This window comes from Urocampus carinirostris, chromosome 9 (genome assembly GCF_059441175.1).
Source record: "Urocampus carinirostris isolate Australia breed hairy pipefish chromosome 9, RoL_Ucar_1.0, whole genome shotgun sequence".
Classification (NCBI taxonomy): domain Eukaryota; kingdom Metazoa; phylum Chordata; class Actinopteri; order Syngnathiformes; family Syngnathidae; genus Urocampus; species Urocampus carinirostris.
In genome coordinates, this window is record NC_142357.1 from 26,674,123 (window position 1) to 26,689,436 (window position 15,314).

The window sequence follows — 15,314 nt, forward strand, 5'->3', positions numbered from 1 at the left end:
TGATTGTCATATTCAGATTCAGATTCAGATTCAGATTCAGATCTACTTTATTGTCATTCTAGTACACGTGTATACAGAACGAAATGTCGATGCATCTGACCCCCACAGTTTCCTTGAATGTACAGATATAAATAAAGTCGTATTGTAATTGGCTACGTATAGTATTTTACCATAGTGCCGATAGTGCAAGAAGAGTAGCTAACCAGATGTGCAAAATGGGCAGTCAGGTTAACAAGTCAGGTACACAGTAACATTAACACTGTAACAATAACGCTGTAATTACCATAGTGCAGAGAGCAATGTGCAATGAGTGGCAAGCTATAAAAAACTGCCAGTAGTGCCAAAAGTCAGATTAGCAGCCGTTTAGATTTAAGTTAACTATATGTTAGATTGACCATTTAACAGTCTAATGGCCAGTGGGACTAGACTATTGCGGAGCCTGGTGGTCCTGCACCGCACACTGCAGAACCTCTTCCCAGAGGCTAGCAGTGTGAACAGTCCATGATGGGGGTGAGAGGGGTCCCCGGTAATGTTCTTAGCATGGGATAGGCAGCGCTTCTGGCCAATGTCCTGAATGGAGGGAAGTGTAGTCCCAATTATTTTCTCTGCTGTCCTCGTTACCCTCCTCACACTACCCCAGTCGGTAGCGCTGCAGCCTCCACACCACACAGAGATACAGCTGGTCAGGATACTCTCTATGGTGTATATGGTGCCCCTGTAGAATGTGATGAGGGAGGGTGGGGGCAGGTGGGCTCTCCTCATCCACGCATATTTTATTCAGTCCAACCCGCCCCCTAATTTGAATAACATTTGATTGTGATAAAATAAATAACAAAATATACACAAACATTGCATTTATGGCGATAGAATTTTAGGAAGAGATCCGCAGGTTCGGGAGCATTCTCCATTTGGGCCCTGGTGCTGTGGAATGCTCTGCCCACTGAGATTTGATCTGCAAACTGGAACTGTTTAAATCTAGGCTTAAAACAAACTCCTGTTCCATAGCTTATGAATGACCTATATTTCCTGTCGACAACATCTGTATTATTTGTTATTGCAACATCCGTTGCAGCCTGGTCATCCTGGAAGGGGGGTTACATCATTAGCGGTCCCTTCTCAAGGTTTCGTCATTTTCCTTATGTTGAGGTTTTGAGTTTTTCCTTGCCCTCGTGTAGGTTTTAGATCAGGAGATGGTGTAATAATGATCTGTGGTTTGCAATTGTGTTCTGTGCAGCCCTTTGAGACTCTTGATTGAGGGATATACAAATAAACATGACTTGACATGACTATTCCTTGATTTTTTTATGTATTTGTTTATGTATATTACATTTGTTTGTAACTATTTATGTATACATGTATTTCTACGTATGGCAGGATTGGTCCTCCATACCTCAAGGCCTCATGAACTCTGCTGTCATATTCCTCTTTCCATCAAGGTTTCCCCTCCCAGCACCATCTAACGTTTTTTTCCGCCTGGCTTCCTTCTCCCCCTTTGGCCGAGCTTCATGCAACTTTTACTTCCTATGTCCACTCCATCCTCCATCTGCTCGCCTTCTTCTTTCCTTCCAGGCTCTTAATTCTTTCTCTGTCATTTTCTTTTCTTTTTACAATACATTACTTTTCCTTGAGCTGTTCTTAAAAAAAAAAGACATCCCCGTCGCTCCCTCCCAGCTTTCCAGGACGGTCCATGCACAACAAAAAGCAGGATTAACCTGCACCTGGAGCTGTTCCTTCATCTCCAATGACTCACTCGTTGTTGTGCCGTTCGGCTCAGGCTGCAGCCTTCACAGAAATTAGAGCCGGGATTCACTTGTTTCCACGGTATTTCCAACCTGAGCATGCAAACTGGGTTTTTTTTCTCTCCCTGAATGAATTCCAAAGGGAAGCATTCTGAACAATGAAAAAAGTGATTTTTAATTGGCCATATGGTCATACTCTTCCCTGAAATAAGCCATATTTGAGGCTAAATATGGCTTTTGCTGATGAAGAACTTAGAGTAGCATATATAAACTAAGGAAACAACGACAGTTGGGTTTTTTTTCTCTCTTTTCTGCTGCCTAGCACTATATAATTCATGGGTGATGGCAGGTCCAGTAAGTAAGCACTTATGTCTATGTGTGACATATGTACTTGAAGTGCAGCAAGGTTGAGTTCAAATTGAATTTCTCTGTCTATGAGTGTCTACTAAAGTTTAGTAGCTAAACTTATCACCCTACTCTGTAGGCTGAAATCCTTCAGAATTTTGCGTCACCGAATTGCCAAGGACTGCGGAATTCGTATCTTTATTATTCTCTGCCACCATCTCCACAGTCAGCTCATTCATATTGTGCGTGAATGTACATGCATTTCTTAGACGTACAAGAATAAAATCTTTTGTCATCATCCATGGGGTTTTGATTGACGTTTGGACTTTACTACAAGCAGGCCTTTTTTTTTTAATTTCATTTTCATGCTACACTGACAAATGGAAATTGAAAAAAAAAAAACAGGGACGAGCATGATGTCACTTTCCCAGCCAATATTCCTCAAACCTAATGTGTACCGCACTGAACAGCTCTTATGAAAGTAAGTTAAAGCAGATAGTTGCATTGGGAAAAAAAGCATAAGTGAACATATTCTGGATAGAAAAAAACATTTAACCATCAACTTTTTTCAACAAGGACACCTCAAACGCACCCAGACTTTAAAGGAGCTGTACAGAATCTGCAGCTGTGTTACTCTCTGTCGCTATCTCCTGCCTTGTTTCATCACATCAGTCTCAGACAAGTCATTCATGATGCACGTGAAAGGAAATTACTGGAAAAAAATAATTATTTTTTTCACTTTTCTTGGGGTTTGGGTTGGCGTTTGGATGTTACTAGAAGCAGGTCTTTTCTTACTTTCACCATTTTCATTCTACAGTGACAAATAGAAATAAATGAAAAACCTGCGGGGAGGAGAATTACGTGACTCTCCAGCACTACTCCAAGCCCCCATTCCTCAAACCTGATGTGTTCTGCCCTGAACAGCTCTAATAAAAGTAGGTTAAGGGCAGATAGATGCAGTGGAAAATAAAGCATAAGGGCTCTTCAACTCAATCGGGCATTGTGAACACGTTCTTTATGGGGAAAATATTTAACCTTCAACTTTTAGGGAAACCTCAAACGTTGCAACCTGCCTTTAAAGGAGCTGTGCAGATTTTGAAACTTTGTTACTCTCTACCGCCATCTCCTGGCTTGTGTCATCATATCACTCTCAGTCAGCTCATTTATGATGGACGTGAAAGCAAATGCATTTCTTAGACATACTCGAAAACATTTTTTTTTCATCTTCCTTGGGGTTTAGGTTGGCGTTTAGATTTTACTAGAAGCGGGCCTTTTCTTACTTTCACCATTTTCATTCTACAGTGACAATTAGAAATAAAAAACCTGCAGGGAAGAGAATTATGTCACTGTCCAGCACTGCCCCCAGGCCCATTGCTTGAATTTAATGTGTTCTGCCCTAATCAGCTCTGATTAAAGTAGGTTAAAAGCAGATAGACACAGTGGAAAATCAAGCAAACAATGCACCATGCCTTTAAAGGAGCTGTGCAGATTTTGGAACTTTGTTACTCTCGACTGCCATCCCCTGGCTTTTGTCATCGTATCAGTCTCAGTCAGCTCATTCATGATGCACGTGAAAGCAAATGCATTTCTTAGACATAGTTGAAAAAAATCTTCTTTTTTCATCTCTCTTGGGGTTTGGGTTGGCGTTTGGATGTCATTACAAGCAGGCCTTTTACCTTCACCATTTTCATTGTACAGTGACAGTTAGAAATAAATGAAAAACCTGCGGGGAATAGAATTATGTAACTCTCCAGCACTACTCCTAGCTCCCATTCCTCGAACCTAATCTGTTCTGCCCTGAACAGCTCTAATAAAAGTAGGTTAAAAGCAGATAGACGCAGTGGAAAATTAAGCAAACAACACACCCTGCCTTTAATGAACTTTGTTACTTTTTACCGCCATCTCCTGGCTTGTGTCATCATATCAGTTGCAGTCAGCTCATTCATAATGCCCGTGAAAGCACTTGGAATGGTTCTTCTTTTTTTAATCTTTCTTGGGGTTTGGGTTTTCGTTTGGAGGTTACTAGAAGCCTTTTCTTCCTTTCACGATTCTCAGGCTACACTGACAAATAGAAATCATTTTTTAAAACTGCGGGGAAGAGAATTACGTCACTCTCCCTCACCACCCCAAGCCCCCATTCCTCGAACCGAATCTGTTCTGCCCTAAACAGCTCTGATAAAAGTAAGATAAAGGCAGATAAGCGCGCTGTAAAATAAAGCATACGGCCTCTCTGAACTTAGTTGGGCATTGTTAACACATATATAATAGAGAAAATATTTAATTTTCAACTTTTTAAGGACATCCCACCTTTAATAGAAAAACACAGCAAAAAGAGGGAAATGTACAAAAAATGTTGAGAAGTGTAGCGGATGAGTGTGCATTTGTACGCATGCGCGTGCGTTCTACTTACGGTAAAATATGTACTGCGCGTAATTGGACCAGAGCTTGTCGTCCGCGTAATGCGCGGCGGGGGAGGCTGTAAGGGAGGAGTTGCAGGCCACGATGTGAAAGCCACTTTCTGACAGCATGTCAAACGCCCTTTCCAGGTGTTTAAACTTGAGGTAAAGCCTGCACGTATAGCGGTCTGGGGGTCGATCCGCGTCTCGGTTCTCGTTGAGCGCGTCTCCAAAAACCTCTTTGGCCAAAGCGATCCTGCTGCTGATGAGGATCCTGGGCAACTTGCGACTCTTGGAGTCGGGGTCACTTTCTTTGCCCCCTGCCGAACCTCTCAGAGCTACTGTAATGTACCCGTACCTCCTATCCAGGGAGTAATTCGGATACAACCTCTGCTCGCTCCCCAGGGACGCGTCGTCCAAATCGCTAAAATCGTCCGAGAAGAGTTTGGACTCCTCCGATGATAAAAGTTTGGCTAAATCAGGGAGCTGAAAGTATTCCGCCTCTCTTTTCAACCTCCCCCTCTCGGGAAAGTGATCCGGGAGGACGACTTGCTTGTCCCGCAGGTAATCCAAGACGTAACGGAACAAAAACCCGTCCCTGTCGATGAAGTAGCGTCCTCTAAAGTCTCGGGCCAGATCGTTGGAGGAGCCTTTCTTGTTAGAGAACAGTTTTCCGAGCAGGGAATTCGGAAAGGCGGTTAACGTGGCGTGGCGGGTGTAGTACACTTGCCCACCCACGTTTAGCTCGATCACGTCCGACGGTGGGCTCTGCGCCGAACCGGGTTTGCAGTTTTCAGTCATGTCCCTCCTTTCAACTCACTAACGCCCCTTTCCTCTTAATCTTGCTTTGGAATGTGAGTGGATGCGGCGTCAAGTTCAACTAGGACGCACGTTGAGCACACATGCTGGCAAAGCGTTCACCAACCGAGGTGTGTCCCGTTTAAATCCTCCGATTCCGTGCGTAAATGTGCGCATCACTTTTTCCACCATCATAACCTCATTGTGGTGTCAAAAGCATCCTCCAATGGATAAGATATTCACTCCGAGTCGTACCAACCATCGATAAACGTTCACCGAGACTTCAAGATCAGTGCGTAAACGTTTACCGAGAGCCCTAGATCTGTGCGTAAAAGTCACAATTCCATCCCGGTATGGACGCTTAGTGGCGGATGCAGAGTCCAGTTTGTGTGCACATCCCTCCAAAGTGCTGAGTGCGCCCAGCATCCGGTTGAAGATCATGTTGAGCTGCAGCTGTGAACGAGGAGGGGAGGGAGGGTAAGAGAGAGAATAGAGTGCGAGAGAGAAAGTACCAATAATGCCTTACATCATCTTAAAGACAAATTACATTCACGCGGCCAAACACGTCGAGATGAGTTCGAATAGTAATGTTGAAAAAAATAATCCATATACACTGGTGGCATGAATATTGCATTTATTTGAAATATCACCCAGCCTTCCACATTTTAATCCTGTTTTAGGCTGTCCCATATTTAGAGATTTGTTTTCCTCTCATCACCAGTGACAGCCACGTTCATACATTTGAAATGAATTACACGCATCTGATCGAGAATAGAATAGAATAGAATAGAAGTGTATTTACTAATTGCTGGGCATTCTACTTAGGCGAGGTCGTGGGGGAAGTGAATTGTTATAAAAGTGTCTGGAAGCTACTAGGGAGCGCAAAAGAGCCGCCTTTACATGGAAACAGATGTGCTTTATTTTTAATTTTTAGGGTATATATTGGGATGCCTTGGCACGAAACCTAGCTAAAGGCGCTCACAGAGGCCTTAAGTATAACTCTGTCAATTTTCACCAAGATCGGTTCAGCTGTTTCGGAGTCTATAGGTCACATGCAAAGACACGCATAAACCTAGATTTATTATCTAGTTCGGATTTAGATGGAGAGATTGGTATACACATGGTGAAACATTGCATGAAACGAGATTAGACATGCCACTGTTATAAAGACTTCAAAGAGAAAAATAAAATAAAAGATTGTCAGAATAAATAGGCAAAATATTTCCATTGAAGAGCTTAGAGATTTTTTATTTCATAGTGCAATAAAAAATAGTGCATTGTTACAATAGTGGAATAAAAACTAGGTCATAACATTAGCAGCGAGTGTACAAGATATATATTTTCACTGTTTTGCGTGCTTGTTTAGGGTTGTGATGGCCCTGGGGAAAAAACTCTCTGAACCTGTTAGTACTTGTTGTAAGTGACCGGTAATACCTTTCAGAGGGCAAACAGGTGAAGGAGGTGGTGGCCGGGGTGAGAAGAGTCCCTCATAATTTTGATGGCTCTGCTGCGGTATCGCAATGTGTTCCAAAGCTGGGAAAAACGCTCCTGTCCTCAAAAAGGTCTTAATATTCCCCTTTTGTTTACAGAAGCAGGATATTTTTTCATTAAAAGTACATTTAAAGGGTCTTGTACTTACTGTCAGTATACAAGTACAACGAAATTGGAGGGCTTCTCCTTTCAATGCAAATAAAACTAGTACAAATAAAACTGCACATAACGCCAAAACGTCAGTTCGAGGAAACAGCAGGGAGCAGCACCTAATAATGTGTCACCTTCTATGTCGGTGTGTCAGAAAATATGATGATTTGTGTTCTAATGTAAAATAGAATTCCGTGTTGATGGTAGTACAAAGAAAGCTAACAGTTCGACTTCCATCTTTAAGAGACAGTGTGCATTATTTAATCCCCCCCCAGTAATAAAAACTTTAATAATGAAAAAACAACTACCGGTATTGATCCAAAAAATTAGAAAACATACATGAACTGCGTGTAAACATGTTATTTTTTTAAATACTCGTAGTTCGACCAAAAGAGCAATTATTTTACATAACATGCCCCTAACAGTGAAGGTTGGATGCATCGTTTGAGGTGTCTTCAAAATAGTAGAAATTTAAATATTTTTGTTTTAAGTTCGTGTTAACAATAGCCAACTGATTTGAAAGAGCCCTTGTGCTTTTTTCCCACTGCGACCTATCTGCTTTCATCTTACTTTTAGCAATGCTGTTCAGGGCGGAACACAATAGGAAGGAGGAATGGGGAGATGGGGGTACAGAGTGAATTCATATACTTGTCCCCATGTTTTTTTAGTTTACGGCGGATGATTCAACATTTGACCTATGTTAGCCTGGAAGGTATTGTATTTTGAAACATTACGCAATAGAAAATGACAAAATGTACTGCTATTAGGGTAAAATTGGCAGTCGTCAACAGCAGTATGCCCGCAGCCATTAAGTGATTGTAGAAGCAGTATAAAAAAAGAACAATCATTAAGAGAAAAATAACATAGTTTCCCCAGATACTTAATTGGTTTGAGCACTACCAAAAAAACACATATGTCAGAACTGCAGTTTCATGTGAGTTATTACTTTTAGTACAGGCAACAACGGGACCGTGTGAAAATTCCGAAAAAATAAAGTGACTTTGTCGTGGTTGCCATGGCGCCCAATTGGCCCCGCCCGTGTGACGCCAGCTGCGGCTTGTTGACAGATTGGCTTCCCTTCTATTTAAGCTCAGTGCTCTTACTCACCCTTTGTCAGTCCATCAACGAACCTCTGCCCCGCAAGACATGGGTTTTGACTCTGTCCGATTCCCTGCCTGCGTTTCCTGTATCAATTCACGGTATCGTTCCCATCTATTTTTGTCCTGTTTATCATTCTCTCCAGTTTTCGTTCCCGTCTACTTTGTCCCGTTTAATTTTGATATCCTGTTTCGATATCAATCCTATCTGTCCCGTCCGGTCCGGTATCAACCCCATCAGTCAGATATCTACTCGGGCAATTGGTATTGATCTCGTCGGCCTCTAGCTTCCTGTCATTCCACGCCAGACTGCTGCCTAACGTGCATGACACCCCATTTCACGTAAAATAAAAGGCTTGTGTGAGAAACGTCACGCATTTGGGTCCTCCCTCTGTTCCGGTTCATGACAGACTTCATAACATGAATAGGGAGTACCCTAAGTTTTCGTGAGGAGATATGCATTAAAGGCCCATGCCTAATTCCAACCGGCCTTGTTACTTAGTATTAAGCCTGCCAGTTGTCCGAACATATCTACAATTATCCAAAATTTTGTCAGGTACCTATTCGCTATTTTAACAGATCAATGCACATTTGGTTCCCCAACTCGGTCTCCCTGTTGCATTACGATAAAAATCCCTTGTAAGACGTCATTTTTATTTTAATGCATCACTGTCCAACGTCTCATCTCATCTCATCTCATTAGCTGCACCGCTTATCCTCTGTAGGGTCGCGGGGGTGCTGGAGCCCATCCCAGCAATCATCGGGCAGTGGGCAGGGGACACCCTGAACTGGTTGCTAGCCAATCGCAGGGCACACAGGGACAGACAACTCGCTCGCTCATTCACACCTAGGGACAATTTAGACCGGCCAGTTAACCTGACATGCATGTCTTTGGAATGTGGGAGGAAACCGGACTGCCCGGAGGAAACCCACGCAAGCACGGGGAGAACATACAAACTCTGCACAGTAAGTCCGGTAGCTGGATCTGAACCCACACAGGAGGTTCCCAAGACCTTAGAACTGAACTGCCGCACACGCGCTAACCACTGTGCCGCCGTGCTGCCCACTGTCCAACGTGTCTTGTTTTATTATATTTCGCATCGGTCTCCGTCTATAAACATGCGCGTACTTACACACGCATCATGGACGTGCTCAACTGAAGCCGCATTGATGACACAACCAGAGGTGGCAGCTGCGAGTAAAAAAGCTCCCAATTCTGTACAGCTTCATTAGGCAAGCTGGCATAATGGTCCGGCATCTTGCTACTACGGGTAGCCAAAAACCTCAAAAAAAGCTTGAAAAATTGAGACGCAAAATGGGGTATTTTGCTCGAGTAGTATCTGTAGTTTGTATTGTTCTTTGTGCTTCATAGCACTTGTTTTCGGTTACACTCCATCATCTAGTGGTCAAATAATACACACTGTCTCTTTAAAAATCCAACCTGATATTCATCAGTGGGTTTTTTTCCCACCAGATACACTTTTTTTTAAAAGGAGAAACCTGAGTCACATTATTTTAGATTATGATGGCAGGATTACCCGAGGGAAAGATTGGGGTGCGGGGGGGTGGCTGTGGGTTCATGTTATTGCTTGGGGCTTTCGCTGATAGACGTGGCCATATTGCCATCGATATAAACTGCGGATGCCAAGTCCTGTGTGAGTGCGTAAGGGGGCGTTCTTATAGTGGGAGGTGAGAAACACGATTTGACACTTAAAATATGAACTAAAATGCTGAGTTGTTTTCAAAACCCACTTCCTAGGTAGCAACGGGTTTTAGGTTATGTTCGGTTTATTAACACAGTTCCTTATTTTGGCCCAATTGGATTAGATTGGTGTACATTTTGAACAGATGGTGTTACTTTAACCCAACGTTGAGTTCATTTGTTTAGGAATTGGGATGCTGGGTTTAATTTGGTTTCTTGTAGATTTGATTACCTTTACTCAAAGTTATTTTTTACGTTTTTGAGCCATTAGATTGGGTTACAAAAACCTAGAACTGATTCATGATTTTCAAACTAGCATGCAGGGTTACTTTTACCCAAATTGGGGTTTGTTGGTTTTTTTTTTGAGGCAACCAATCGGGCTGAATTCATGGTTTTCCACTCAGGATATTAGGTCAAGGTAGATTGTTTGTAGATTTATTTACTTTTACCCATGCTGGGTGTATTGTACATCAGAAATAAGAACAACCAGGGAATGCACTTGAAATGGAATATTGCACTTTAAAGTGTAACAGTCAACATGACAGCTAAAAAAATCTTCCATTGGAAATTGAAGAAGGTCTAAATAAATAAACAGCACAGTGTAAAACTTTTAACAGTACCAAAAAAAGTAAAGAACTTTTCTGCAATAAAATATAAAATACTTCATCTGTATAACTGTTTAGAATTAACTCAAGAGCATCTTAAGTAAAAACTGTTCATTGTCATGATTACTGATGTGACTCACCTGTGCCCGCTCATTTGGCGCCAACGGCCGCGGGTTCTGATGGGCTCCCTGTCACTATTTGAACTCAGTCCTGTCAATTCCCTGTTGTCAGTCCGTCTGCGAACATCAGTATATACTAGGCAAGCCTTTTTCGACCTTGACTCCCACCTGTCCCGTTTTGCTCCGATCTGTCTCCGGCTTCGACTCGTTTTGATCCTGACCACGTCTGCTCTTCCGTCCCGGCTTACGCTACGTTTCCAACCCCGATCACGCCTTGGGATATTGCACTCAAAACTTTAACAGTAAACGTGACAAATAAAAAATTTGGTTTGGGATGCTTTCACACAAAGTTCAGTTGCTTCTAACCAAGAACAGATCCATGATGGATTCATGATTTTAGATCCATTAACTTGGGCTTGGTTGTATCAAGTATAAGCTACTCTTACTGAATTCATGTTTTTCTTCCAGCATAAGTCTGATACTTTTACCCAATGCTGGGTTTATTATGTTGACCAATCAGATTGGTTGTTACCTAAGATTGATTTGTAATAATTTAACCAAGTATATCCGGTCACTGTGAATTTTATGTAGATTAGGTTGATTTTCCTTAAAATTGGGTTGGTTCTACCAAAGAATAGATTCATGATTTACTCATGTGCCAGTAGATTTGGTTCTTGTTGATCTTATGCAGATTACTTTTACCCAAAATTGGGTTTATTATTTTGACTCAGCAGATCTAATTACTTGTACCAAATGATAACGTATTTAACCTTCATATTAGCTTGCTGTGGATACTTTCTTGATTTTAAACCTTGCATGTTGGGTTCACTGTGGATTTTATGTCTATTAGGTTATATTTACAAAAGTGTGTGTTTTATTATTTTGATCATAGAAATTTGGTTAGTTCTACCCAAGGATGAATATTGGGTCGAAAATAGGGTCGCATTGACCCTAAGTTGGGTCGCTTCTACAGAAAAATTGATTCATGATTGATTCAGGATTCCAGGGTTGCTCTTGATTGTATGCAGATTGGGTTACTTTCACTCTATGATGGTTTTAGTATTTTGACCCAGGATATTGGATTACTTCTACCGGATAATAATGTTCAGAATAGGCAATACGTTACATAGTAATTGTACGGACTATATTCATAATGTAATGTTGTTGTGATTGCCAATCTGGTGCACCTGCGGCGGCTTGATTGGCGCTAACAGCCCGGACAGCTGATTGGTGGACAATCCCTTTCTAAACCCTCGGCTTCCTCTCAGTCTTTGTCAGATCGTTGCGAGCTGTTGTATTCCACTCAGTGAGCATTCCCGTCCGACTCCGTTTCTGCTAAACCTTTCTCCTTCCTGATCTTCGTTTTTGACCCGTTTCTGGACCTGACTACACCCGTTCTGCCTGCCCCTGTTACCTGACCCGTTTTGCTTCGTTACTTGCCTGCCTCCTGCTCACGACCCCGATTACGAACTCGACATCGCCTCTGATCTCCAGCCCCGGCCAAACGACTTACTATTCCCGCCTGTCTTCGTCCGACACGGAAGTGTCACTCCCGCCTCGCTCGCTCCTGTTTTCTGTCAGTCCTCGGATCAAGCAAGCAAGCCTTACTCTCCCTCTCTTTTCAATAAAAACTGAGAAATGTATGCTATTGAGTCCTGTGTCCGTTCTGGTCTGTGACAAATGGGAAAATACAGCACTTTTGAAAAGAAAATCCAAAAGTTGTGAAGGTATATGACGAAAAAGTTTTAACACTGAATATAACCATTTAAATTAGTTTTTACTTTATATTTCTTTGATGACAAGTGAAGCTGTGCCTTCCCTGCCTCCCCTGACTGTATGTCACTGCCAACCACAAAGTTTAACCGAGCCTAAAGCCCAAACAACCCCTAATCATGGGACTTTAATCAAGTTACGTTTTTTTTGTTTGAGAACTCCTACTCCGTCGGTGGTCGATAAACGCATATTTTTATAGTTCAATAAGGACAGGTGAGGCTGTGCCCCACTTGCCTCACCTGACTGCACATCACTGCTTTTATACACACGACACATGTTTGCAGTGGTTTTAATAATAATAATAATAATAATAATTTCCTTGTATTGTCATTCTGTGTAACAATGTACACAGAACGAAATGTCGATTGCACCTGACCCGATGCAGCCGCAGCCAAGAGAGGGCGCCGCCGACCACTTTTTAAGTCTTAGGAATGACTCGGCCGGGGCGCGAACCCGAACCTTTACAATATAAAGCATCATAAAAGATAACTGTAAAGACTAACAAACTGCTTGTTTTTGTTGTTTTGCATTTAGAGGCACATTGTTCTAAAGGCAAGCCGAGGATTTTATTGCCACTGTGCTGATGATAGCGGAGCACCCTTGACTTCTGGTTGAGAGGAGGCAGCGGTCACGCTTTGCCCTGTTAATTCAAAATACATTTTGCTGGTGGAGGGTTGCTAAGCAGCCACCGGGGACTGAGTGGGACTGAAATCGCTGAGATTTGGAACTACAAAAGTGTGTATTTTTTCTCCTTCTGATGTAAACGTGTGAAGCGCACTGTGTCTTAGATCGCTATTGTCACATATAGATGCGAAAGTGTCAAATCTGTTTTCCTTGTGAAGTCAAGTCCCTGTAGGGATGGGGCTGTTTGTAACGAGGAGTGTGTAATCAACAGGGGGAGTAACAAAAAAGAAAATCACAACTTGCCACTTTTTGAGTTTCGCAGTTGGGTTCACGTTCTGTGCCGTGAAAGGAAACCAATTCACAAATGTTGAAACAAAAATAACTAATGTTCGTTGGAGTGGAGGCGATCGACACGCTTACAGGAGGAATGATAGACATGCCTGCACAAAATTATGCCGTTCATGTCTTTCATGTGGCTAGAATGGCTGTGTGCCATAAAAGCATCACCCAGGTTATGACGCAAAACTACCTTTGGGTGGCATTTCCCTTTTTGGCAGACTTATTCACCTCTTGAGTGACCAACCTGATTACTTGTAAAAATTTTGATCTGGCTAAACTTTTTCTGGCCTGAGAGAGTAGAATGTCTTTCTGTAAAAGCTGCTGAGACAGAAAAACCAAAAATGCAGAGTCTGCTTTTTAGGCATTTTTCACATCTAGGGTAACCTACCTGACTGCCTGTAGAAGATGGTAATGATATACCAGCTCAGTAGCCTAGATGGTAAGGCGCCCGCTTTGAGACTGGGAGGTTCGGGTTCGCGCCCCGGCCGAGTCATTCCTAAGACTTAAAAAGTGGTCGGCGGCGCCCTCTCTTGGCTGCGGCTGCATCGGGTCAGATGCAATCGACATTTCGTTCTGTGTACATTGTTACACAGAATGACAATACAAGGAAATTATTATTATTATTATTATTATATTAATGTCGTTCTGGCCTAAAAAGAAAAGAATGTCACTCAGGCAAAAAAATGTTAAGTCAGCAAAACCAAAAGTGCTGAGTTGACATTTTGGGGCAATTTTTATCTATATGTCAACCATACTAACTGTCTGCAAGACATTGTGTTGAATTCTAATGTTTTTCAATCTTAGAAAAGAGGAATGTATTTCTGGGGTAACTGATGAGTGAGCAAAAATAAAAATGCATATTCAGTTTTTTGCGGGGGCATTTTCACTTCGAGAGTGATCTAGCACATTGCTTGTAAAAAATTGGGATCCGGCTATAGTGTTTCTGTCCTGGTAACGTATAATGTATTTCTGCGAAAACTGCTGACTAAGCATAACCAAACAAGTCAAGTCAAATATTTTTGAAGTTTTCACATCTGGAGTAACTACCTGACTACCTTTAAAAGATGGTATTGATATTCAGTGTTGTAAATAATACACACCGTCTCTTTAAGGGATCTGCAGTGTCTGCCAGAGGGCAACACGTCAAATACGTGGTGGCCATGTTGAGAGCAGCCCTTATAATGTTGTTGGCTCTCCTGCAATATGTCAAGGTGGCAATGTCCTTTGGACTAAGCAGAGAACAGCTGATGATTTTACGGGCTGTATTGATGACTCTCAGTAAGGTTTTCAAGATGAATAGATTTTCTATTTTCTAAATTATACTCATAGCTGTGTAAGTATACAATTTTGTCTTATTGTGAAGTTTTGCTTAAATATTTCAATCAGAAGTATTCTGAAATTGATATAATTTACATTTAACATACATATATATTTGTCTACATTAACTGAAAATTATTTTGTTTAAGTGAACGTAATTTACTTTGGCCACTGTACAAAATTGCATGTGCGTGTTCATTGGTTCGGTTACGTGAAAACTGGTCCTGAAATTGGACATTGAACGAAAAAAGCTGCTAAAGAGAGAGAGATAACCAGAAGTTCTACATTTTGCAAAACTAAAGTATTTTGATGAATGTAGCAATGAGTATAAAGGCATAATCAAGTTATCAAAATGACAAGAAGTATGACAAGCACCTTGCAGTCTTCGTAAAAATATTTTACATAAATAATACCAATAATAAATCAAGGATCGCAAGGATTACAGACATGGCAAGGAGTCTTTTCAAAAATCATGTGATATTTTAGGGAAAACAGATTTTTCAGCTTGTCTTGTACAATTTTTGTTCACTGTAGACATAAAAGCTTACATTATTTTTCCTTCTTCGATACTCACAAGGTACCTCAATCTCCTCTTTGAGCTAATCCTGTCCGTCTGTGTCTATAGAAAGAAGTTCGAGTTCAAAGCCACTACATCAGTTGTGGTACAAAATGTCCCCTTCCAGGAAATGAAGAATCTGTTTTAAGGTTTGTTCTATATGTTCTGTCACACAAATGTGAGCCTTTATAGTGTTTCCAATTCTTTTCTTTTGCTAATACCTATGTGTTCTTTGATTTGGAATGCCATTTGGGGAAAATCAT

At 41.6% G+C, this 15,314-nt stretch overlaps 1 protein-coding gene across 1 annotated transcript in view; it reads right to left on the reverse strand.

Annotated features, from left to right (window-relative positions):
- The window catches only part of kctd16a (potassium channel tetramerization domain containing 16a), a 32,831-nt gene extending 27,119 nt beyond the window's left edge, over positions 1–5,712 (reverse strand). Inside the window, exon 1 of the mRNA XM_088343377.1 lies at positions 4,495–5,712. Coding sequence (XP_088199503.1) covers positions 4,495–5,281 — 787 coding nt within the window. The 5' untranslated portion in view covers positions 5,282–5,712. The remainder of the gene's footprint in view (positions 1–4,494) is intronic.
- Positions 5,713–15,314: the final 9,602 nt, after the last annotated feature.